Genomic DNA, 27569 nt, shown 5'->3' on the forward strand with positions numbered 1-27569 from the left:
GTCCATAAATATTTGGACAGAGACAACTTTTTTCTAATTTTGGTTCTGTACATTACCACAATTAATTTTAAATGAAACAACTCCGATGCAGTTGAAGTGCAGACTTTCAGCTTTAATTCAGTGGGGGTGAACAAAATGATTGCATAAAAATGTAAAGCAACTAAAGCATTTTTTAACACAATCCCTCCATTTCAGGGGCTTAAAAGTAATTGGACAAATTAAATAACTGGAAATAAAATGTTCATTTCTAATACTTGGTTGAAAACCCTTTGCTGGCAATGACAGCCTGAAGTCTTGAACTCATGGACATCATCAGATGCTGGGTTTCCTCCTTTTTAATGCTCTGCCAGACCTTTACTGCAGCGTCTTTCAGTTGCTGTTTGTTTGTGGGCCTTTCTGTCTGAAGTTTAGTCTTCAACAAGTGAAATGCATGCTCAATTGGGTTAAGATCAGGTGACTGACTTGGCCATTCAAGAATTTTCCACTTTTTTGCTTTAATAAACTCCTGGGTTGCTTTGGCTGTATGTTTTGGGTCATTGTCCATCTGTATCATGAAACACCGCCCAATCAATTTGAGTGCACTTGAGCAGACAGTATGTCTCTGAACACCTCAGAATTCATTTGGCTGCTTCTGTCCTGTGTCACATCATCAACAAACACTAGCATCCCAGTGCCACTGGCAGCCATGCATGCCCAAGCCATCACACTGCCTCCACCATGTTTTATAGATGATGTGCTATGCTTTGGATAATGAGCTGTTGAATGCCTTCTCCATACTTTTTTCCTTGCCATCATTCTGGTAGAGATTGATCTTGGTTTCATCTGTCCCAAAGAATGTTTTTCCAGAACTGTGCTGGCTTTTTTAGATGTTCTTTAGCAAAGTCAATCTAGCCTTTCTATTCTTGAGGCTTGAGTGTGGCTTGCACCTTGCAGTGCACCCTCTGTGTTTACTTCCAAGCAGTCTTCTCTTTATGGTAGACTTGAATATTGATACGCCTACCCCCTGGAGGAGTGTTGTTCACCTTGGTTGGCTGTTGTGAAGGGGTTTCTCCTCACCATGGAAATGATTCTGGCGATCATCCACCACTGTTGTCTTCCGTGGACGTCCAGGTCTTTTTACATTGCCGAGTTCACCAGTGCCTGCTTTCATTCTCAGGATGTACCAAAACTGTAGATTTTGCCACTCGTAATATTGTAGCAATTTCTTGGACGGTTTTTTTTTCTGTTTTCGCAGCTTAAAGGATGGCTTCTTTCACCTGCATGTAGAGCTCCTTTGACCGCATGTCTGTTCACAGCAAAATCTTCCCACATGCAAACACCACACCTCAAATCAAACTCCAGGCCTTTTATCTGCTTAATTGATAATGACATAACGATGGACTTGCCCACACCTGCCCCATGAAATAGCCTTTGGAGTCAATTGTCCAATTACTTTTGAGACCCCTGAAATGAAGGGATTGTGTTAAAAAAATGCTTTAGGTTGCCTCACATTTTTATGCAATCATTTTGTTCACCCCACTGAATTAAAGCTGAAAGTCTGCACTTCAACTGCATCTGAGTTGTTTCATTTTAAAATTCATTGTGGTAATGTACAGAACCAAAATAGAAAAAAGTTGTCTCTGTCAAATATTTATGGACCTAACTGTAATATGCTATGGCAACCCCCGACGGATGCAGCCGAAAGAAGAAGATATACACATACATATACATATACAGTATATACATACATATACATATTGTCAAGATTAGGTAAAAAAGTGGCACAGGAGAGTTCAGCAGGTTTTCCAAGGAGTAGGGCCCATCTTCACAAGCACATCCCTGGGGTGATCAGATGGAAGAGGTGGCAGATTCTCCAGTCCGGAGGTACGGGAACGGGATGATCTTGTTCTTTCGGCTGCTCCTGTTAGGGATTGCCACACTGGATCATCTTTTTCCATTTCTTTCTGTCCTCTGCATCTTGCTCTGTTACACCCATCACCTGCATGTCCTCTCTCACCATATCCATAAACCTCCTCTTAGGCCTTCCTCTTGTCCTCTTGCCTGGCAGCTCTAATCTTAACATCCTTCTCCCAATATACTCAGCATCTCTCCTCTACACATGTCCATACCAATGCAATCTTGCCTCTCTGACTTTGTCTCCCAACTGTCCAACTTGAGCTGACCCTCTAATGTACTCATTTATAATCCTATCCATCCTCATCACACCCAGTGCAAATCTTGGCATCTATAACTATGCTACCTCTGCAGGCTCAAGAACCACTGCGTAACACAAGAGTTTACATTCTTCTGTCTGTAGAGACATTGAAGGGGAGCGTGATCGGTCACCAAGGCAAACTTACGCCACCACAAATAATAAAGAAGTGCTCCCACAGCCCGGCCCATTTGATCATCAAACACTCATTTTCTATAGTCTACTGTAGTAATTACGCTCCCTGGCAAGCAGCTTCCTGCTCAAAAACGTAATGGGGTGTTCCTCACCATCAAAATACTGAGACAGGACAGCACCTACACTGAACATATTAGTGTCAGTCTACAGGACGAACTCTTGAGAGATTTCCAGGTTTCTCAAAACTGGGTACGTTGACAAAGCAGACTTTATATCATTGAGAACCTTTCACAATCATCCGACCAGACAATGCAGCAGTTCTTTCTACCCTTTGTAAGATCAGTAAGAAGATCAGCTGTATTTGAAAAATTCGGGATGAATCTCCTATAATAACCAGCAAGAGCAAGGAAGGCATGTCCCTGCGTTTCCGGTTGGGGGTAAGCCAGCACCTGATCCACCTTCTTTAACTGAGGCCTAACCAAACCCGCGCCCATAGATTAACCTAAACAGTGAGTTTCAGACATACCCAACTTAAATTTCTTAGGGTTAACCATCAACCCAGCCTGTCTCAAGCTGTCTAGTACTGCCTGAAGCCGCTCCAAATGCAAGTGCCAATCATTACTGAAAATGACATCAAGATACACCCTAGAATATTTGGAATGGGGATGCAAAATATGATCAATTATATGCTGGAAAGTAAGAGGGGCGCCATGCAGACCAAAAGGGAGCCTAGTAAACTCGTATATAGCCAGTCAGGGGTGGCAAACCCGGTTTCTTCACAACTGGAAGCTTCAAAAGGCACCTACCAGTACCCTTTCGTAAGATCGAGAGTAGAGATATACAATGCCTGTCCCCATTTCTCCAATAACTCATCAACACGGGGCATAAGATGCACATCAAATTTGGAAACCTTATTTAAGCATCTAAAATCGATACAGAACCAAATCAAATAGTCGGGTTTTGGAAACAAAATGATCGGACTACACCATTTGATTTTACTTTCACGAATAACACCCAATTCAAGCATTTGTCTGACTTCATCACACACTACATTCAGTTTTGCCTTGGGTATCTCAAAAGGGTGCATCTGCACCTTAACATCATGTTCCATAACAACCTTATATTCAGCAATCGTAGTCAGGCCCAGCATGGCGGAAAAGACATCAGTATTTGGACTTATCAGAGACAGCAACTCAGCTTTCTGCGAGTCAGTCAAATAATCACCAATAGCTACATCTGGGACAAAGCAGCAATGGACGCCAACACCTCCTATGGATCATGCCACTCTTTCAAAAGATTACCATGTAAAACTTGCACAGGCCTCCATCTGCCAGGTATCCTGACTTTGTAATTTACCAGCCCCATACACTTCTCAATGACAGCAGGACCCTGCCATCTTGTGAGGAACTCATGTGGATCAGAAGGAATCAGAACCAGGACATGATCACCAGGCTTGAATTCTTGAAGTTTGCTCCGCTTATTATAATGGTGTTTTTGGACATCCTGTTTATGTCGCTGGTGCTCAACAGCGATAGAAGAAAGCCTAGAAATTTGATCCTGCAGGAAAATAACCTTGTCTGCAAAGCTAAGGCCATTAGCTTTAGAATGCACACCCATCCATTCCTCACGAATAATATTCAAGACGCCCTGCAGACACTTGCCATACAGCAACTAAAAAGGAACTTAAGGCCATGGAAGCCTGTGGCGATTCCCAAACATCAGGAAGGGCAAAACAGAGTCCCAGGATGTCAGGTCATCATGAGCAACCCACCTGATCATCTGCTTTAAAGTCCTGTTAAACCACTCCATCTGGCAATTCGTCTGTGGATGGTAAACAGTGATGCTCATTTTAATGGCATGGCTGTCACACACAAGTTTCATGACACGTGAAGTAAAGGGCGTACCCTGGTCAGTCAGAATCTCACGGGGAATGCCAATACGGGTAAAGATCTCACAAAGAGCCTTTGCAATAGACAAGGAGTTGGGCTTTTCGGAGAGCAGCCACTTCAGGATACCACGTAGTGTAATCAACCAACATGAGAATATATTGATACCCATTCTTACTCTTAGGGAGGGGGCCAATAATATCCAATCCAACCCGCTGAAAGGGAACGGGTAAAATAGGCATTAGCAAAAGAGAAGACCTAGGAGGTCTGTGAGCAGAGACCAGCAGACAGTCAGGGCAAGAGTTACAGCCTATATTCAGCCAATAGAACCGCTTTGAGATGTGCTCCCTAGTCTTTTCAGTGCCCAGATGACCGTCCAAGATGTGTGTGTCAGCCATCGATAATACTATTTCCATATGTTCAGCTGGAACAACCAGCTGTTAAATCAGACTGCGCCCAACATGATCGTAGATCACCCGATAAAGGATACCACTTTAAACAAAAAAGTGTGGAGTTCTGAAAACAGGGGTCTTACGATCCGCGTAACAGGAGACACTGGCAGCATTACCTTGGTTAAATGGAAACTCCAAGGAGCTGTTGGCTCGGTGAAAGCGCGTAAAATCTGTCTGCTCGTTAACCTGCGTTTAGGGGGCCGGGGCAGCCGCTGCTTCCGAAGAAGAGCCAGGCAGCTGCTCAAGAAAATCAGAAGTCTCCCTCACTGGATAGATCAGGTTCAATTTCCAATCCGGTACCCAGGTCAACTCTGTTAGCCACTAGACCCTCCCCTCCCTCCAAAGCTCCTGGGAGAGTCATCACCAACGCTATGAAGTTGGCCAAGACCCTAGGAAATAGGATATTTCTCTTCTCTAGCAGCAATGGCCAAGGGCAGGAATCGGATATGGCAGTCCAGACTTTAAAGTTTCATCCCTTATACTTCAAAGGAAGGAATACATTCTTATAGTCCTTATCACCATAAACGTAGCATATGCTCACTCGTTAGGTGCCAGAGGATGGAGTCTCCCACAGCTAGTCACGACGGATCACTCAGAGGGGACTACCCGAGTCCAACAAGGCGGGGATCTCTCAGCCGGCCAACTTGGCAGAGACCCTAAAACAGTCTTTCTTCAGAGACTTAGAGGGGAGCTGGGAGCAACACACCTCAGCCAATGTCGACTTCTATGGAATGAGCAGGGGAGAGGTGAAATTCCCTAGCAAGAGGTCTGGTCACAGCAGAAGCATCTGCGCTTGGTCCCAGCGCTGGAATTCCTGCAATGGCGTCTTCTATTCTAAATTCCCTCAGGAGGGCCCTCGACAGCAACGTCGAGAGCCCAGGATACAATACAGTGAATGTAACTGAATGCTAAGTAAAAATGATCTTCTAGGAATCTAGCATGAAAAAAAAACATTGCAATACTGTTTCTTACCTCGCAGCCTGAACAGCACTCAGTTGAATCACAGGGTTATCACTTGTGGCATTCTTAAAAGGAAAGATAAATAAATCAAAGTTAAAAAAGGCAAACAAAAATACAGTTTGCAAAATATCTTCAAAATATTCTTACCTGCAAAATTGCATCCAAGGTCACATTTTGCTATTTAAAAAAAAAAAAAAAAAAAAAAAAGGTAAATATTACAAAAACACACTCAAGAAACATTGTTTTTTGTTTTTTTAATAAAAACGTGCACTTAGTTACTTGTTTTTGAACCGAATCAATACGGGTGGTTCAAGAATTCTGCTGTCTTTGAATTAAAGGGCACATTCTTTCTCTGTCACTGTGTACCAGGAGCATAAACCCTTTTAAAGTTAAGAGATGGGCAACAGAATTCTGCAGTGGGAAGATGTCACTGAGAATATGATCCAAAGTCTAATCAGTGTCTGTCATCAATAACAGAAGAAAATGTTACCATTGTTGAAGAAAATGTAATGGACAATTAGAGTGACCATGTAAACTTAGGAGCCCAAAATGTTAACTGCTGAAAGGAAACATCACCATTTGCAGCATTCCAACATTTTTGCTTTGTCATTTTTGTCTGGCAGCTATAACCACCAAAGATATCTTTGACAAATCTGTAGATTAGAAGAGGTGCCACACACATAGAACTCACTAGACACAGCCCTGTGTGACCCTACCAGCTACCCAATTTGAAGGGCAACCTCCATGAGGCAATCTATGTCAATAATGAAGACAGCTGTAAAAGTGTGACATAGAAAGAGCTCGGTCAACATTATTACACTTTACTAGTGAAGACCTGCATTTGCTAATCAACAGCAACTGAGGACACTTTATACAAAAACCTCAGAGACAAATGTAGTACCGCCCACAACCAAGGTGAAGAAGAGCTCCTGAACAAAGAAAGAAAAGTTTGCATAAGATCCTTCCACATATGTAGAAAAAGCTGACCAGGAAAAGAACAAAGCATCACTTACCCCAATAAATTGATAGTCAATAAACAAGCTTATAGTATTTCATTCTGTTAATACCAAATACATTTTTTTTTAAACTGTTAAATACCTGTGGTCTTCAGTTTAATCATAAAAATACTGCTTTAGTATAGATCTTCTACATTGCTGGTTATACAGGAGCTTAGCGTTAAAAATTGTAAATGATAAACTAAATTGGAATCAGACAGTGAAAATGTTAGTTAACACTAGAATTACCAAAGCCTACGATAAAACTCGTAAATCCGGCCCACCTTAAATCCATTCGCACTTCTCCGTCAGCATCTTTTGTCCTGTAAATGTGCCGATAAAGACAAGCAGCAAGCAGCCTGCTATTCCATCCCCCCACCACTGCACAAAGTTCTCCCAGCTCATGCCTTGATTATCTGGGAGTGAAGTGCTAGAGTTTTAGAGTGGAAATAATAGATTGTTACTTGGAACACATGCATTTCATGTGTGTTCCATTTCTACAATAATCTGTGTAAACAACATTGTTAAAACAGAATTTTTTTTCATATTTTAGTAATAAATGACAAAATGTAGGCATAACCTGTATAACGTGTGAAGCCTGAAGTCCAAAGATCAAATAAACACTTTCACGAAAGGTTCAAGGACAGTACAACAGTCTGTATGGTGGTGTTTCTTTTGTACTCCAGGACATGCAGAGAAAAGAATAGTACAGAGAGGTCAGTTCAGCTCTATATGCAATCATCAGATTCAAATGTTAATAGTTCACACACACGCAAGGAGCGTCCTTCCTACATTTACGACATGTGTACCTGTTACAATGTACAAACTTCTCTCTATACTTTGGTTCCTATTACATTGAAAGGGCACCTAACACTAACTCAGTTTACTTTCCTGGGGAAAGCAGCTGTCTTGGAACAGAAGCTTGTCGATGTTGCATCCTCCTTTTCTTTTTCAATTGCCTTTTCTAGTAAGATGCGACAACAAAGTTCCTCTGCAAGGTGAGCCATGAGCACTCTTCTTTTCTCAGTGGACCCCATACATGCCTTGTACAGTACATGTACGTTGATCGCTGCCAGGCCAAACTTGTTATAGCATACATAAAACTGGCCACATGCGTGTTCCTACTCGCACTGAATAAGCTCACGCCTTCTGGTGCGTGACGTCAACTCAGCAAGGAGGGGAAAAAAAAAAAAGTGACAAATATATGGGACATTGGGTATAAATTTATGGTACTTGTAAAAGTTAGCTTTTTTTCAATTTTATTCTCTCAATCACGATCACGCTCTACCCACCCACCATCCCTCCAGATCTGACTAAGTAACAGCGTAAATTCACACCTCGATCTGACGCTGTTCATTTTCAAATAATATTGCATTAGTGCAATGATGTTTTCTGATTGGTACTATTCAGGTCATAAAATGATTTCGTCAAAATGTCACATATATTGTCTCTTTCTTTCAGGTGTGTACTGTAATAGGAACCAAAGCACTGAGAGAAGTGTTTACACTGCAACAGGTACATATGTCGTAAATGTAGGAAGGACGGTCCTTGCGTGTCTGTGTGTGAACTGTTAACATTTGAATCTGATAATTGCATATAGCGCTGAACTGACCTCTCTGTACTATTTTCCTCTGCATGTCCTGGAGTACAAAAGAAACACCACCATACAGCAACATGTGGGGACTGGCAAGATCACGGGAGGGGAAAAAAAAAAGTCACGCGGTCACTAATTACAACCGCAAGATGTTATGCGAATGAATATGAATAAATATGAATAATGTTGCATCCGTGCCACAATGTTTTCTGAAATGAACTGTACAGGTCATAAAATGAATAATTATCCTGTCCCTGTTTTTTTTTTTCTTTGTCAGTGAGGCTTTGACATCATGCATACAGGTGCATACTAATTCAGTGTGAGCAGGAACACTCAAAACTGAATAAAAAAAAAAAAATCAAGTGACTGAGATACGAAGGCGGCAGATTCACCGGTGTTTGTGTGTGTCAGCTTTTCCTGATCCATCCAGATCAGAGAATGTCCAGTTCCATTGACTCCAAACACCACATCTACAGTTATTCCCAGTTTCAGATAAAAAATAACAGCATCAGATCCCTGGGTGGGGGTAACCAACCAAAATGTATGTGTTTATTGTATAATATTAACAATAAGAGAAGCTCACTACTCAAAACAGTAATATACGAGGCAGTCAGGATTGAACTGGGGACTCTTGATTACAAGTCAGCAATTCTTACCGCTATGCCACAGAAGCAGTCGTATCGTCCTGAACCTTTTGTGAAAGTGTTTTATTTGATAGTTTATGCCTACATTTTGAGATTTATTACTAAAATATGAAAAATATTTTTCTGTTATTAACAATGTGTTTACACAAATTATTGTAGAAACGGAACACACATGAAATGCATGTGTTCTAAATAACAATCTATTATTTCCACTCTAAAACTCCTGCACTTCATTCCCAGATAATCAAGGCATGAACTGGGGAGAACTTTGTGCACATTCTACGGTGGTGGTGGTGGGGCGGGGGGATAGCAGTCTGCTTGCTGCTCATCTTTAATGGCACATTTACAGGACAAAAGATAACCGACGGAGAGGTGCAAGGGATTTAAGGTGGGCCGGATTTACAAGTTTTTTCCGTAGGCTTTGGTAATTCTGGTGTTAAGTGAAATGTTTAAAAAAGTGTGGAATGGAATTTAAAATTTATTGCTAGCTTCTGTATGAAAATCTGCATGTTCTCTGTGTGGCTAGGTAATGTTATAACAGATAAAATAAGCGTGCTTATTTAGAGTAAGGGCTGCTAGCGTGGAATGCAGCTCTTGGCTACTTCCCGGCTTGTCTCAGCAGTGTCTGGTTATCGTCCAATTAAGATGCCAAACGAATGAGAAGTTTTCTGATAAGCTTAATTAAAAATATAAGAAAAGATTAGAATTTCTGCTTACCGTTGTAATCAACAAATTGTGTAAGAATGTTCTGTGACCTTTGGATGAAACTGAGCTTATTTTTTTTACTGTTTCTTTGAAGATCTCTATTATAAAAATACTGCTCACCCCCACACCTTTTTGGGTCTTTTGCAAGCTGACAGGCTCTGTAACAGACCTCTGCTTTCCTAAGAAGAAAAAGAAATAAAAAGATTTCTGTTTGTTCAAAATTGGTCTTGCCTGCTGTTGTCTCGACACTTCGTCCACATTTTCTGGCGTCCAGACGTGGGGCAGAGACGGGCAGGTGACTCCTCGAGCAGGATCGTCCAGAGGACCGGTAACAGGACCGATTCCGGCCGGATCGGGAGGACCAGCTCCGGCAAAACTTAGGACTGGCCTGCCTCGGGCGTGTCCTGCGTGAGAAGTCCCTGGCCTCCTCTGACCGAATACGAGGGTCGAACCAACTGGGATTTCCCCTAGCAGGTCACTAACTTCTTGGTGAGTAGACCGAGGGAAGTCTGATTGAGTGAATGAAGTAGCTCAGGGATTTGACCGGTTTACGGGAAGTTAAGAAAAATAAAGTTTAAGGAGAATACATACTGTATCACTAACATAGTGGATGGTAAAACTGGAAAATAGAGAATAATACTTGGGTCCCTCGGGGGACAGTGTAAGATACTACAAGTACGTTAGTAAGTTACTCCCTGTGAAGTGGAATAGAAAGGGGTGAGTGGCACACTCCTATTAAATAGGGGAATGTGAGTAAGAAAAGAATAGTATATGAATTGAGTGTCTTTGAAAAACACTGTGTGGGTGGACGAGTTTTCTGTTCCTAACGTCTGGTCATAATCCTGCTTCTACGGGTTGCTCTGTGGTGGAGACATACACAAGCAGTTTGACACATAGGAGGCGTCTGACGAAGGAATTGGTGTTGAGCGCACCTTGTATTCCGGACTCCACATGAATATTGTTGTACGATTCTGCTAAACAACGGACACAAAACCACTTGAGTACTAATCCGGGAGTGGGACAGGACTGGGAGCAGAACGCCGCGGGGGCTGAATTGTTCTACTGTGGTCAAGTGCCATTCATTATGGGAAAGCAAAATAGTAAACCGGTCAAAGAGACTCCCTTGGGAAATCAAAAGTCTCTGTTAGAAGGATTATTTTTGGAAAGTGTCTCGGACACGAGCTTTCAATCGGGTCCGAAAGGGGGTTCACCTAGAAAATTAATAGAAAAGAAAACCGGATTAGACTTTAAGAAAGCATGTAAAAAATGGAATAGACACAGCGTGGCAGATGGCCTGTTAGACGGGACTGTAGACATATCAGAAATACAAGAAATAAGGAAAATAGTATGTAGGAATGTACGAGATGTTGTAACAAAGGTCCGTATCGAATGGACATGTTTGATAGATGGGAATTGGTGATAAAGGATAGGACTTTGCAAGCGGCAGCAGAAGCATAACGAGCTGCTGGCTGCTGAGGTCAAAACACGAAAAGAAAAGGAAGAGTTATTGCTAGCGTTGCAGGAAACGAAGGTAGAGACAGAGCCCAAGCCTGAAAGTAAAAGAAAGAAGACCGAAAAGAAAGACCCCCTATACCCGTAATCTGTCCACCCCCTCCTTACCAAACTCCCCCCGCCTCCACCTCCTGCACCCCCTCCTCCAACTGCACCCCTGTTAACAGACGTACCGTCTGGAGCAGGTTTTTACGATGAACAATATCATTATGACCCGTCCTCACATATTGACCCTGAGGAAGATAATTCAGATCATTCACAAGGTGCTACTGGGTTGCAATGGCAGAAACCAGAAGAGTCATCTGTCTCCCAGCTCACGAGAAGTCAGACCCTCCACTCTAAACCTATGGCGGTTTTACTTCCCCCTTCGGCTCCCCTAAGCCTTCTGGCTCGACATTCTCTTGCCCCCTCATTGAAGTCCCCAACCCCCGACATGATCCCGCACAACCCCCAGGCAATAATAATCCCACTACTGTAATGATTCACTCGAAATTGGGACATTCAAGAATTAAAAGATGTGGTGTCTGAACTGCCGACCCCAAAGCGGTCGGTGGACTGAAATTTGTGGAGCAGTTACAGCAGCTGGATGACATGTATAAACCAAATGCTGCAAAGTGGACACAGGTGCTCCGCCGAAAGCTGGGCACCACATGGGCAACTGTAAATCACGGTGATCATAACGGTGCCCCTTGGCGTTGGAATGAAGCTCTTCCCCGAGGCCCCGGGAATGAAGGTCCTTTCCTCGGCCAGTGGGAGCCTTTGAAAGGAGCCCCTGGCAGAAAAATATAAAAAGGGCACAGACTGGCCACTAATTTCAGCCGCTAAGCAGAAAAAAGATGAGACATTGGATGAATGGGCTCACCGGTTACAAGATCTGATGGCTAATCACTCTGGGCTAGACAATGCAAACGATAGAACTCGTGCTGCAGTTCCTCCTTTTGTCTCGGGACTGAGAAGTGACAATCAAATCATAGTTCGCATGTCCTGCATAGGCTGGGAGAGCGCTACGTTCGAGGAAGTCAAGCGTCATGCAGAGCATGCTGAGAGACAGACTAAATTAAAAAGAGTCAGACACACAGACCAAACTTTTGGGCTGCACAAATAAATTACTATACTGGTGGAACTGACCTGGCTAGGGGGAGAGGATGCAGAAATTTCTTTGGAGGTCGAGGGTGAGGGTACAGAAGAGGACGCGGGTTCCAATTATCAAACCCTAATAATCCTTTCGCTCAGATGCCTAACCCTTCAGAGCAGACGCCAGCGTCATATGCCTGTTACGGCTGCGGTGAACTTGGACATTTCAGACGCAACTACCCACACAAGCGCCCTCCGCCACCCCCTCTCCCTGAGCCCAATGACATTCCTTGGTCCTAGGAATTAGCAGGGACCCCCAGCCACTTTTTCCAGTTTCCTTTGCTTACTCGTCATGCTGATACTGATCCTTTATTGACTTTAATAGTAAACGGCAAAGAAACTGTCTTTCTTGTGGACACAGGAGCCACGCGCTCCACTTTGTCGCTGTAGGAGGTCCCTGCCTCGAAAGATACAGTACAGGTGCTTACTGCCTCGGGACAGCCTCATACTTTGCTGGTCTCAAAACCTCTACAAGTGCAGCTCAGCACTGACAGCTCATCATTGACTCATCGCTTCCTGTTAAATCATTTGTGCCCTGTGAACTTGCTGGGAAGGAATCTTAAGACTATATTATCAGTCTCAATTTCTTTAACTGAACAAGGATTTTACTGCTCCACTCCTAAGCTCCTATGCCAAACTACACACCCCAAGCCCTCTTTTGCTGCATGGACCCTTGACATCTCCCCGCACACCCTCCTCTTGAAAGCCCTTCATTCTTTCCCCTCATGCCTATTTCCCCACTTACAAGTCCCGGACACCCTGCATTGTACTGCCCAATATTTCCCCGCTGAAGTAGACACTCCTTGGTTAGAATCTTTTCTTTCCTCCGCACATGCCCTGAAAATTTTGCACATTCCATGTATTTTTGTTTCATCTACTAAAGCTGCTGCTTCGGTTCACCTCACATATTCACAAACTATCTTCTATCTAGGTGGTTCATTGCCCCATGTCTCTCTAGCTAAATCTAACACCGTTTCGCTGGGTTGAAATTGGGGACTGGGTCGAAAAATGTCTAAATAGAACTGATTGACTGTATGTTGCGCAGATATTTTTCACACCTCAGACCATCCATAAAGTATTAATTCAGATTAATCTGCCAGTTGTTGCTTCCCCAGTGTCACCCGTCTCTCTCTTTATGCTCATTGCAAACTGATAGCTTTCCATGGCTCTCTTCGATTCCTGATACACTGTGGTCTCAAGGGAAAAAATGATTTTGGCAGAATAGCAAATTGTGAACCTGTAGTAAATCTTTCCAAAATCCTCCTTCCGTCCTCACCGTGCGCAATATCCACTCTCTCCCGAGGTTGAACTCTGAATTGCTGCTGTACATATAAGATCTTGTTGAAAGGGGGGCTATAAATCCTATTTAATATTCTCCTGAAAACTCTCCTATCTTGCCAGTAAAGAAAGCTGATGGCTCTTGGCGCTTTGTCCAAGACCTCAGACAAGTCAATTCTGCTATCTTTCCTAGAGCACCGATCGTGCCTAATCCTTCCACTATTCTGTCTACAATCCCTCCATCTGCACGTTATTTCTCAGTTATTGACTTAGCAAATGCTTTCTTTTCTATTCCTGTACATCCTGATTCTCAGTTTTGGTTTGCTTTTACTTTTCAAAACCGCCGTTGGACATGGACCGTTATGCCACAAGGTTATACAGAGGCTCCTTGTGTATACGGCCAAGCGCTTGCTCAAAACTGGAAGGTTTCTGGCCTGACAGAGAAGTGTATTGATACAGTACGTCGACGATTTATTACTCTGTAGCGAAACAGAGAAAGCATGCACACAAGATACAGAATTATTGCTCAAGTATCTTGCAGAAAATGGGCACAAGGTCTCCAAGGCCAAGCTGCAGTTAGTTCAAACCACTGTCAAATATTTGGGGCATGACATCACTTGTGGTACCAGAGCTCTGTCAAAAGACAGCATAACCACTATCCAAAACCTGCCCAGACCGGTCACAAAACAACAGGTTATGTCCTGTATTGGGCATTTTAGGTTACTGTCGACAATGGATTTTAAATTTTTCTGAAAGAGCACAGCCTTTACAAAATCTAGCTAACACTGCAGAACTTCCTCTTTCTGGCGCATACAGTGGAATGAGCAGGCTGAGAAGGCTCTATGTGATTTAAAAAGTGCACTACTCTCTGCGCCAGCGTAGGGCTCCCTGACTATTCTCGTCCATTCACTTTGTTCGTGGACGAGAAGGGGGGATATATGAATGCAGTACTAACACAGCTCCATGGAGAAAAACAAAGGCCAATAGCCTATTTTTCAAAAAAAATTGGATCCAGTGGCTAAGGGACTTCCAACCTGTCTCAGAGCAGTAGCAGCCACAACAGAAGCCGTACTAGCCAGTACAGATATAGTGCTCATGAGCCCCCTAACAGTAAAGGTGCCTCACGCCGTACACTCCATTTTAGTACAGGCCAAAACTTCACATCTCACTACTGCTAGGGAAATACACTATCAAAACGTACTCTGTCAAATGTCACAATTGAAAGATGCTCCACTCTAAATCCAGCCACTCTTCTTCCAACTGAAGAAGGGGAGCCCACACAACTGTCATGACAGAAATAACTAAGGTCATAAAACCCAGACCAGACCTGCAGGAAACTCCACTAGAAACAGGAGAAGTACTCTACGTAGATGGATGTTCCTTGCGATTGGATAATGGAACACCCTCAACCAGCTATGCAGTGGTCAAAGGTGACCACCTGCTGGAAGCAAATCAAATTTCGTCAAGTTTAAGCGCGCAGGCAGCTGAATTAATTGCTCTTGCCCGAGCCTGTCAGCTGTCAGAAGGGAAAGCAGTAACCATTTATACAGATTCCAGGTATGCTTTTGGAGTCTGCCATGATCACGGAGCATTGTGGAAATTAAGGGGATTAAAACCAGTACTGGTAAGCCCATCCAACATCAGAAATTAGTCGAATCCCTCCTTGAAGCTATAATAAAACCATCAAGACTGGCAATAGTTAAATGCCAGGCCCACACTGGGAAACAAGATCCTGTCAGCAAAGGAAATGACCTGGCTGATCACTTTGCTAAACAGGCTGCCTACAATAACACACCAATCTTTTTATTTCAACAGAAAGATGACAAAGACCCTGATAATCAAATTATCTCTTTACAGAGTGCAGCCACGGACAGAGAAAAGAGAAAATGGTCCAAAAGGATCCCTCTCTGATGGGGTCTGGACTCACAAGCAAAATAAGAAACCTTTCCTCCCAAAAGCTTCTTTCTCAGGTATGGCAAAAATCGCACATGGTCTGGACCATGCCGGAAAAGATGCCATGATTCAAGATGTCGAGAGACATTGGGAAGCCGTAGGCTTCTCTACGTATGCAGAGCAATTCTGCAGGCGATGTGCGCTATGTCAAAAATTTAATGTAGGAAAGGGTACCCCGGTAAGTCCCGCCGTCACACCTAACCCAATGGGTCCATTCGAACATCTTCAAATGGACTTCATTGAACTAACACCATCTAAAGGGTACCGATACTGCTTGATAATTGTCAATGTCTTCTCCCGATGGGTGGAAGCTTTCCCTTCCAAACATGCAGACGCCAAAACTGTGGCAAAAGCCTTGATAAAAGAAAGCATCCCAAGATGGGGAATACCACAAAAATTGCAGACTGATAATGGTACCCATTTTGTGAATTCAGTAATCAATGAAATAACCACCTGGGTCTAAATTAACATGCATCACTATTGCAAGTACCACCCTCAAAGCGGAGGTATAGTAGAAAGGTGTAATGGCACCCTGAAATCTAAATTGGCTAAGATCTGTGAGCAGATGAATTTAACCTGGCCTGACGCTTTACCCCTGGCCTTAATGGGATTGAGAGGGAGGACACACCGGCAGTTGGGACTGCCGCCGTTCGAAATTCTGACTGGACAACCCATGCCTGTCGGCATGGTCGTTGGCAATGTCAATCTGCATACTGTGGACAATGATCTTCTTTCCAGTCTTACAGGTCTCCGAGCATCCCTGAAGGAGGTCCATGAGCAGGTTAACCAGGCTTGGCGAACTAGTCCTCCACCAATGGAGTCACAGATTCCCTTGGGAACCTGGATACTGGTCAGAGACACCCGAAGGAAGCACTGGCATCAACCTCGCTGGAGGGGACCATTCCAAGTGCTGCTATCCACACCTCACGCCGTTAAAGTCGAAGGACTTCCTGCCTAGATTCACGTGTCGCATTGCAAAAAAATGGCATCCATAACTCGGCTAGTCCTAATCTTTTCTATCCTTCTCACTTTAGGACAAGGACAAACAGGTGGTGACAATCTGACTCGCCAATTGAAGCAAATACATGGGGACTTTCCCACGTTAACTTTCCAAATAGGGAAAACTGCCTCATTCCAGATTGACTTTTGTTCCTTTGCTCCCTGTGGGTCCAGTGGACAAGACAAATGGAGATTGAATGGTTTATATCCACTTTTGGCTCTTGGGGCCAATGGTTCAAATCCATTTTTGTTTCCCTTTTAGTTGCTTTAACTGTTATTCATTTGATTTGCTGTTGTGGAATTCCGTTAATCTGTTATTTTATCCAGAGGTTTTTCACTGCCTCAATAACTAAAGCCTATTTCCTCCACACACAACGCATGCATCTTCTTCCCCAGGCCCAATTCTCTTCCCAGTCTTCCCTCGATCAGGACTGTTTAGCTTAAACCTTCTTATTATTAAACTTTTAAGTTTAAAAAGGGGAGAATGTGGAATGGAATTTAAAATCTATTGCTAGCTTCTGTATGAAAATCTGCATGTTCTCTGTGCGGCTAGGTATTTTTAAAACCGATAAAATAAGCGTGCTTATTTAGAGTAAGGCTGCTAGCGTGGAATGCAGCTCTTGGCTGCTTCCCGGCTTGTCTCAGCAGTGTCTGGTTATCGTCCAATTAAGATGCCAAACGTATGACAAGTTTTCTGATAAGCTTAATTAAAAATATAAGAAAAGATTAGAATTTCTGCTTACCGTTGTAATCAACAAATTGTGTAAGAATGTTCTGTGACCTTTGGATGAAACTGAGCTTATTTTTTTACTGTTTCTTTGAAGATCTCTATTATAAAAATACCGCTCACGCCCCTTTTTGGGTCTTTTGCAAGCTGACAGGCTCTGTAACAGACCTCTGCTTTCCAAGAAGAAAAAGAAATAAAAAGATTTCTGTTTGTTCAAAATTGGTCTGCCTGCTGTTGTCTCGACACTTCGTCCACAAACGCTATAAAAATTACACCCACACTTGACTATTTAATGGAATACATTCTTAAAGTGCTAGCAGCTATGAATGAGGAACGTTTTAGGAGATGAAAAAATATGATTTTTAGAACAGCTATACTGATCTTTCTGTTGGGCAATCATAAATTCATCAGCAAAAATGTTTTGAAAGGTTTTACCGGTAGTGAGTTAATTACTATTTGGACCTGTTCGAACCTGATTGTTTAAGGGTAATTTTGTTAAGGCTGTTTCTTAAAAGAAGAACAATTCCAGAACGTGAAATTGCTAAAGCATACTCTGAGCTACATGGACACAGTCGTTCGTGGATTTTTCCTTAGAACCTAACTATTAATTGTTAATGGAAAGCGCAAATATCCTTCACAGTTTTTTACGGCTTTTTTTGTTGCAATACTGTGCTGTAGAGAGAACAGGAAACAACCGCTGAGGGAAACGCGGGTTGGGATAGTGAAAATAGCCAATCCGAGAGCGTTATTCATTTCTCCTTGCTGCCGATTGACTGCTGCTCTGTGACGCATCTCCAGGTGAGTGGGTTTACCACCGCTGAGGGAAACGTGGTTTGGGATGGTAAAAGTAGCCAATCCAAGAGCGTTATTAATTTCTCCTTGATGCTGATTAACTGCTGCCCTGTGACATCTCCAGCTGAATGTCCTCGTGTTTTCCACTTTGTTATTGTACTCATTTTGTTATTCTTAAACACACAAGATGATGCTGAAACGCCGTGCACCTTCCAAAGCTTCTGGCACTGAGCCTAAGCGCCAGAAAAACTTTAAAACACTCCAGGAGAAGGTTGAACTACTGGATTTGCTCCAGGAACTAAAAAGTTATGCTGCAGTAGCGCGCCACTATGGCATTAATGAAAGCACCGCACGCTACATAAAGAAGAACGAAGCAGCGATCTGGAGTACAGTATCTCTAAGTTTCTGTGAGATAGTGCCAAAAAGGTAACGACCATAAGGAATAAAAATATCGTTAGGATGGAATCTGCCTTGGCATTGTGGATCACCGACTGCAGGAAGAAGAACATCCCCTTGGATGGCAACATAATCCATGAGAAAGCACGGAAATTGTACCAGCAGTTTGCTACAGGAGACAATGTAGCAACTTCCCATCACAATGTTCCTGAAACCTATAAAGAAAAGCCAGCACGAAACCCCACCAGAAGACCACCCATCCAAAAGATACAACTCCTCCTGAAGTGCCTGAAGAAGAGGCGCCACCCGAGGAGTTTTAAATCCTCTGCATCGTACTGCACAGCTACTTCATCTTCATTCATCACTGGCGAGTACCCGTACATTTTACTTTATTTTAATTAAATTAAATTATTATTATGTATTTACTCTACTTATACCAAAGAAAACACGCTTGCATGAATTACAGTACATATAGCGGTAACATCGGTATTTTACATTCTAGCACCGCAGGAGACATAGCAGTACAGTACTGTACAGTATATGGGTTTAACTTTACATTCTGTTTTTAGGTAATGTATTAAGGTAATTTTTTAGGTAATGTATTAATGTATTAAGCTGAGTTTGCAATGAAATTAAAGTGCTTTGGGGGCATACTGTATTTAGGGTTGAAACTATAAAAATAGGCATTTAAAAGGCATTTTTTAACCACATCCAAAAGTCGCGGTTTTTCACAATTCGTGCTCTAGGAACGTAACCCCGGCAAATTTTGGGTGTGTACTGTATTTTATATTCTTTTTCGAAAAAAGGCACAATATTGTTCACTTGAATAATTGATGTACTTCCCATTTAATGGGAATTCTGTTTTTCCCATGGTTATTGAAAGGTATTGAGTACTCACTGGTAAGAGTGTCAAAAAAATTTTGGTATTATGACAATCCTAGTCACTATTATAATTAACAGTCTTCTTAAATCAGGTAACAACAATAATACACTTATAGATGTACTATGTGTACATAGTACAATGAAATTCTTATTTGCATATCTACTCAGAATAGTGAGTGACACAATATGAATAAATAGACAACATATGCAAGAATGCAACATATAAATATTATATACCATTCAATACACTGCATACAAGAATATCTACAGTATTTATGACCTGATGATCAGCAACATACAAGAACACATACAGAATTTGCTATTACAATGGACTGTTATTAACCTTGCAACCTGTGGAGAGAAATGGTTTCTGAATATATTGTTTGCTTTCTAAGGCAGTGGGTGTTATATACTGTATATTCTGAACTAAGTCAGCTGGGTAACAGTAGTGCTTCACAATCATGAGCTGAGAAGATGTAGTACCAGGATATTAAGTAGACAGAGGATAGAGGGAACTGTAAACTTGTACAATTTAGTGAAAACAGAAGTTTTGTAGAAATAAATACTGGCTTTGTATCTATCACAGATTATTTCCAGTAAAATAAGCCAAATACATCAGAGAGATGTTTAGAATGTACAGCAACATTCTGCAATCTAGTTATAAACACATCTCTTATGATACATCAGAGTTTCCAGAATAATATAAAAATGTGATAGACTTAAGAGTTGCCTGCATCTCAAGTTAGTAAGTCATCGAGATAAGCCATCCAAAACTGTCCGTCTGTTCCAACTTCTGGTTAAAATCCTTAATAACTAGAAAGTAATGATAAAGTCCTACCAATACCAACAACCAAAGGAAAGTGTATGGGGTTGCTTTTACTGGTTATTTGGGGACTCAGACTGGGGTGGTAGACATGCACCATGCCAAAGTGGTATCTCAGATTTAAAATTGTAATTTACAGCTATTAATGAACTCTGATCTTGATTATATTAAAACTCTTTTTCATAAAAACACAACATGACCACATTGGTATTTTTCTTATTACTAGCCATGAAACACATTATTTATTTATTTTTTTTAATAAAGTATTGCAGTACATGTTTCAGTTGCCTCCTGGTGGCCAATCTGAGGACATACAAACATTTTGGAGAAAATATGTTAAAAAAATTAAATAAGAAATAAACAAATATGAAGTAATCCTGATTCAATGACAACACTTTTGATATGAAATTACCAGGCCACAGTGATGCAACTGCAGTCCACATAAATTAATTAACGTATTTACACTGGATTTGCAACCCCTAATATAAGTTAAAATTACCCTGTTAAAAAACAGCTTTGTGTGGGACCAAAGTATTTAAAATATTTTTTTCTTTTACAAAATGGATTAATACTTCTTGTAGTTCACAGTAAAGGTTGTGTTATCTGGAGTAATGAATTATGCTTCACAATCTGGCAGTCTGATGGACAAATCTAGGTTTTGGCAAAAGTCAGGAAAGAACTACCTTCCAGACTGCATAGTTGCTTACTGTAAACTTTTTTGGAGGTGGGTTAATTATCTATGGCTGTTTGTCAGGGTTTGGGCTAGGTTGCTTTTATCCCCCCACCCGATGAAGGTTACCTTTAATGCTACTGCATACAAAAGACATCTTAGACAAATGTACATCTGCAAATGGTGGCAATAGTTGGGTGGGGGAAAGTCCTGTTCTGTTATAGCATAGCTGTGCCCCGGAGCACAACGTCGGTTCCAAAAACAAGTAGTTTGATGGGTTGGTTGTTGAGGAACTCTGGTGGCTTGCACAGAGCACACTATTAAACACCTATGAGATGAACCAGAATGCAAACTGTGAGGCAGGTCTTCTCATCCAACATCAGTATCTGGCCTCAAAATGTTTCATTTGGCTGAATGGGCACAAATTCCCACAGACACTCCAAAGTGGAGGATGCTACTGCCACAAAAGGAAGGGGTTGCAGAGGCCTAACTCCATATTAATACCAATGGTTTTGCAATGGCATGTCCAACAAGCACACATCGGTGTAGTGGTCAGATGTCCACACACTTTTGGCCATTAACTATAGTTGGTTGTCTGACCCGAGTCCAACAGTAAGTATACAGTCTATTAGCCTGTTGCGATGGCCCTTACATTTAGGTGGTCCAAGGTCTAGCGGCAAAAACAGTCAAGATAGTGCTTATATGGTAACAATTCTATTTTCTTCTTTCCCCTTTCTTCATTTTGGGTTGGATATTAGTTCATGTCTAAAATAAAATAACTTATTATATGCTACTTCTTCTTCTGCCTTTTTGTATATAAGATGTACAGGAAACAAAGTAATAATGTAATTTTTGTTTAGTATGTGGCCTTGGACAAAAAGTATGCTGAAGAATGACATTTGTTTTGAAAGTATTTGGAAATTAATGCCCAACATGCTCCTAGACTCAAGTGAAACACGGTAAGAGGTTGTCAAACTCAGTCCTGGGCATACTATGAGAGACAGGTTTTTGTTAAAACCAGTTTCACGATCAGTTACATTCAGAAAAGCAAAATAATTTTTACATTTATAAAATATTTATACATATTTGTATATATGTTTTAGCTATAAATAATTCTCTTATTTTCCTATTTATTCCTATGTAGTCTCTTCTCTTGACTGCATCTGAATAATAATTTGCAATGCAGACACCCAGGGAAATGGCACAATAATGAAAGGCTACAAATACTTAACCATCAGACTCACTAATGTGCTTTTTAGTAAATAATGATAATAAATAAAATAAAAACACACACACACCAAATTGTCGCCATGTAATATACACAAATGTTTGGACCGAGTCTGAGAATAACAAATAGATAAATGTTAAATATCTTCAGTGAAGGAATTAAACTGTCTTTTCAAACACTTTGGCAACACTTTGGCGGTTTTTATTAAGCAAATAAATGAAAGTATCATTTGTATTTAAGGTACTACTAATTAATTACATTACAGCAAACAATTATAATCACAATTAAAAAGAAAGTGCTTGATGTACTGTATCATTAACCTTATTATCTAAGGCATAAGAAAACTTCTGTAACTAAAATTACTGGTCAAATGAACTATTCAATAAGCTGAAGAAAAAAAAAAACAATTTCAAATTAAAATTAAAAGAAAGAGCAAAATAACTCTTACATACCGCCTTGAAATCTGCATCAGCATCAGAGTCTTCTAAACTTTCTTCTTGCGGTACATTTCTTTTTTTCAATAAGTGCTCATCTCTTTTGTTCTGAAAAACAAATTCAGAATTTGTACTATTATGTCAGCATTAAAATAAATGCATTAAAACCTCACACAACACAAAAAAAGAAATGCATGCTCCCCTACACACATTCCTTACAGTTGTCAATTCATCCTTTCACTTTTAGCAAGTGTTATTCTCAATTCACAGATCTGTAAAGAACCAAGCATGTTGGCATGGTATGTCAGGCACAAGCTAGATATCAAAAAACAACACCACACACACAAACTGGACCCAGGATTCCAATACAGTTCCAGTGAAATCCAAAAGCACTAACAATTAAGTTTCTGTACTGCTCAATATTGTGAAGCAAATTTTTTCTCCCCTAAGTAGTTAGTGTCACACTCAAAACAGACTGAAACCCCTTGAAAAATTCACTAACACAGCATAACGTAAAATACAACTTTAGCATCTACTCTTAATGTTCCTCCTGCCATCAGGTGGGTAATGTCAGTTATACCTTTTGTTCACCTCTAATCCAGATGGATGCACAGAACTGATTTTTTTTTTATCCCACAATTGTGTTTATTCAAAGACAACTTAGTTTCTTCTTTGATAACAGTATACACATGACATTACAGACATGATGTCCAATTAATAGCTTATCATACACTAAAACTTTTTAACAGATGTTGCAAAATGTAAACAGCACATCAGCAAGAATGGGAAATAACTACCATACATTCTTTTTCCTTTGGTTAACAAAGCCATTGCAATATTGGCAACAGCCTTTTAAGATGCAATTTGCAACTTATAGAATATTACTAATCTTGGTACAGAATATGGCAGGACAGACTTTTTTTTTGTTCTCTATTTCGCCTTATACAATTACTTGTATTAGGAATTTGTTAGTTTTCGCATACCCCTTGGGGTCAGAGCGCAGGGTCAGCCCCTGGAGCAATTACAGGTTAAGGGTCTTGCTCAAGGGCCCAGCAGAGTAGGATCTCTTTTGGCAGTGATGGGGATTCGAACCGGCTACCTTCTGGATACCAGCACAGATCCTTAGCCTCAGAGCCACCACTCTTCCCTGTTGTGTTTGTCCTGCTGTTGATATTCCTACATAGCCTACAACAGCAGGCTGCACCATAGCAATTTACAAAGTTTTTGTAAGATGCAGTAAATCCACAAGTCAATCAAAGTAATACTGGTACTTTTAAACAACCAAGGATGTATACTTTTAAATAAATCAAGTTTCCTCTCTTTCATTAATGAGATATGCAATTTGCACAGGTATACCCCAAGGTGAGCAGTGCATTGAAACCGAGTTTATCTTCTTTAACCAAAGATTTCACCCACTTCTAGCCACATACAGTGAAAGCTTCATTTTTGCATTTGAAGTGAAGATCTTCCTCTAACCCTCATTCACTGGTGAAGAAACCAGTCTTTCATTCAATTGCACTTGACAAGCTCCCCTCCTTTGTAGCACTTGCTTGCGCTGTGTGGGTTACCTCTTGCAAAACTTGGATAATAAAGAATGACTGATGCTTTCTCCTGCCAGTGTTTACTGCCTATACAGGACACAAAGTGGAGAGTGCCCATTAAATTTCTTCCAAACTAGTTTCCACAAATAAATAAAAATCTTATAGTTTGCCGTTGGCACACATTTATTCAAGTCTATTTATACATTTATTGTATATTTTGATGAACTGATCATATTAAAAAAAAGTTTTATATTGTAATAATAGTTATTCGATGACTCTCCACTGGTGATGCAAATTTTTATCATGTCATAATCGACAGGATAAATCCTTGAAGACATGCTCCGATTATGAACACAGATAATGCTGCAAGGCTAAATTTTCCAATAAATGTACTATGCATAAAAAATTGTTTAAGCTTCAAGTAACAAGGTGCTGCAAATGGAGTAGTTAATTTGTCAGTATATCTGTCAGTTAGGAGAGCTACAAGTAGGTTTTTTAGGCCAATACCAATCACTAATTTCATGTTACTGGATTGGCCAATTCGGATACAGATAAAATAAAAACCATAAAAGCCTTTAAAAAAAAAAAAAAAAGCCGCAAATGTACCAAATGTTCGTAAGAGGTTCATCAAGAAGACAAGGGAAACATGCTTAAGTTTACAAGAAAAAGACAAAATTTAGTTTAGCTAACAAGCCTATTGTTTACGGAGCAGCGATTTCAAATTCTTCTTTATCTTTTCATTTTCAAGTTGAAAATGTAACCTTCTGTACTTAACACAAACTTGGGGTCCAAACTCAAACAAAGGCTTTTCATTTTTTTATTAAAAGGACAAAATAAAAAGGTCTGAATTCATTACAGCATCTTTCCATTACCCCCCCCCCCCCCCCATTTTTGTAACTGCACAGGATGACTTCTCCAATTCCTTTTTCTCCAAATTCTTTAATGTGAAGGCTAATATTCCAATCTTCTCTCATTCTCTGGTAAAGCAAGCCTGGACTTACTGCCCTTTGTTTTCACTATAGGAAGTTCAGACACCTGTGGGCTCAACTACACTAAAAATTTGTGTCTGTTGTATTACCAGCTTCACCCGTCAGCCCTCATTTACGTAGTAGAAGATTCTGTGATAAAACTGTCAGTTGAGATCATTGCCCAAATGTCAATTGTAAACAAAAGCGTATTGGTCATTTCTAGCTTAATTTTTGGTTTGTTTCTTCTCAGCAAAATATTTCTATGCACAACTGGTGACAGTGCCTCTACATGGACTACGGTAGCCTACCTTAAGATAACTGATAAGCAGCTTCAAGTGTTTGCAGTCAACAGCTTTAATCTGCAATCTGTCTTGTTTTATCATTATGAACTTGGCCTGTGGTCATAGTGAATCACATTGGCTACCTGTTTTTACTTAACATTTCTAGTTTATGTGCCCATTTTGCTCACCCTCTGGGTTAATAGTGCCAATATGGTTATATGCCAGTCTGACCTACCCAGCAGCATGCCCACTGTACAGCATACAATGCTGTAAAGCCTTATAGGATGTGCTGCTTTTGTATTTAGAGAGATAGAGATAGAGATAGAGATAGATAGATACTTTATTAATCCCAGGGGGAAATTCACATACTCCAGCAGCAAAAAATATTAAATTAAAGAGTAATAAAAAATGAAGGTAAAAAACAGACAATAACTTGAATAATGTTCAACGTTTACCCCCTCTGGTGGAATTGAAGAGTCGCATAGTTTGGGGGAGGAATGATCTTCTCAGTCTGTCAGTGGAGCAGGACAGTGACAGCAGTCTGTCGCTGAAACTGCTCCTCTGTCTGGAGATGACACTGTTTAATGGATGTAGTGGATTCTCCATAATTGATAGGAGCCTGCTGAGTGCCTGTTGCTCTGCTACGGATGTCAAACCGTCCAGCTCTATGCCAACAATAGAGCCTGCCTTCCTCACCAGTTTGTCCAGGTGTGAGGCATCCTTCTTCTTAATGCTGCCTCCCCAGCACACCACTGCGTAGAAGAGGGCACTCGCCACAACCATCTGATAGAACATCTGCAGCATCTTACTGCAGATGTTGAAGGATGCCAGTCTTCTAAGGAAGTACAGGCGGCTCTGTCCTTTCTTGCACAGAGAATCAGTATTGGCAGTCCAGTCCAATTTATCGTCCAGCTGCACTCCCAGGTATTTATAGGTCTGCACCCTCTGCACACAGTCACCTCTGATGATCACGGGGTCCATGAGGGGCCTGGGTCTCCTAAAATCCACCACCAGTTCCTTGGTTTTGCTGGTGTTCAGTTGTATTTCAGCACAAAATTACAGCTTGCAGTGAATATCACTTTCCATATTTTGCTTGATGCAAGAGGATGCACCACCAAAACCCAATTAACATGCCGTGCCTAACAAATGTGCCACAATACAAAACAATGCAAATTAAACATTAACTGCACAGTACAATTTAAAATGTCACATTAGATTTACAGGGGATTGCCTATAATTAGTATAAACCTTTGGTTATGTACCTTGTAATGAGAAGGGAGATTGCTGCTTTTGAAGTGACTGTGGATCCCAGAGGGACCCACAGATAGCATCAACGCTTAGACAAATGGACATTTCTACTCACTTTGTTATTGAGTAGGACTTCTTGTGGTATAGCGGGTCCACAGCTCCCGTCAAAAAGGCCAATTTTAATAAATAATCACCACACTCGCAGCTTAGCGAGGGGGCGTGGTGGTTGTGTGGCTGAAGCAGCTCCCGGGATGATTCGTGATGTGGGTGTTTCTCACCTAAGTGCACAGGTGAGAAACCGTCCGCATCCGTGGTTGTTCTTGGGGCTGCTGATTTGCCACAACTGCCACGTCCTCTTAATAAATAGAAGCACGAGGCGGCTAGGATGGAAGATGAAAGAAAGAAACAGAGGTTGTAGGAGAGCAGGAAGCAGCGACGAGAGAGAGCACAAGAGTGTGTGCTCACAGGCAGGCAGGCAGCTGGAAGGTGAGCCCCAAGAAGAGTGTTTGGCCAACACTCGGTGGGGCAGAAAGAAACAGTCACTCCAGCTGAGCGATCATTGTGCTGGAGTGACCGGAGAAGGGCGGCTGGCTGCGTAAGGCCAAGAAGGCAGCAGGAGTCGGGAGGTTTGGATGTAGGAGACCCAACGTGAGCGTCCTGGCCGTTGGGTTTAAAGCCAAGTCTCGATCGGGAGAGCGGAACCGAAGCCAGGGATCAGGCTGCCTCCAGATCAGTCATGTGGAGAGAAGGCCAGCTGTAGAAGGGCGACTCTCCTGTTATGAGGCTCAAATGGGAGAAGCAGGAGAGCCGCCAGGTAAAAGAAGCACCGGGCTTTGTGTTAAAAGACTGCTTCCTGCATTGTTTTAACCTCGTTGTTTTTAAGATTTTTTTCTAATGAATTTTAACCTCCTCGTTTCACTTCTGGTTTTATTCGATTATTTATTTAAATGACTTTTGAAGCACTGCACTCTATTTGGACGCTGTTTTGTTTGTGGTTTTTAAATAAAAGCACTTGCCACTTTTGCACACCATCCCCTTGATCCATTGTTGTGCCTCATTGCGAGCTCATCGGTGACATTACTAACGTTGTTGGGTTCAAGGGCTCCCGGACAGAAGATGGGAGCATGCAGCGAACCTGCAT

General features: G+C 41.4%; 1 protein-coding gene across 1 annotated transcript in view; it reads right to left on the bottom strand.

Annotated features, from left to right (window-relative positions):
- Positions 1 to 27569, bottom strand: part of kpna3 (karyopherin alpha 3 (importin alpha 4)) — a 287088-nt gene that overhangs the window by 181922 nt on the left and 77597 nt on the right. Inside the window, 3 exon segments of the mRNA XM_028790479.2 lie at positions 5637 to 5689; positions 5772 to 5801; positions 22409 to 22498. Coding sequence (XP_028646312.1) covers positions 5637 to 5689; positions 5772 to 5801; positions 22409 to 22498 — 173 coding nt within the window.

The sequence above is a fragment of the Erpetoichthys calabaricus genome, chromosome 4 (assembly GCF_900747795.2).
Source record: "Erpetoichthys calabaricus chromosome 4, fErpCal1.3, whole genome shotgun sequence".
NCBI classification, from domain to species: domain Eukaryota; kingdom Metazoa; phylum Chordata; class Cladistia; order Polypteriformes; family Polypteridae; genus Erpetoichthys; species Erpetoichthys calabaricus.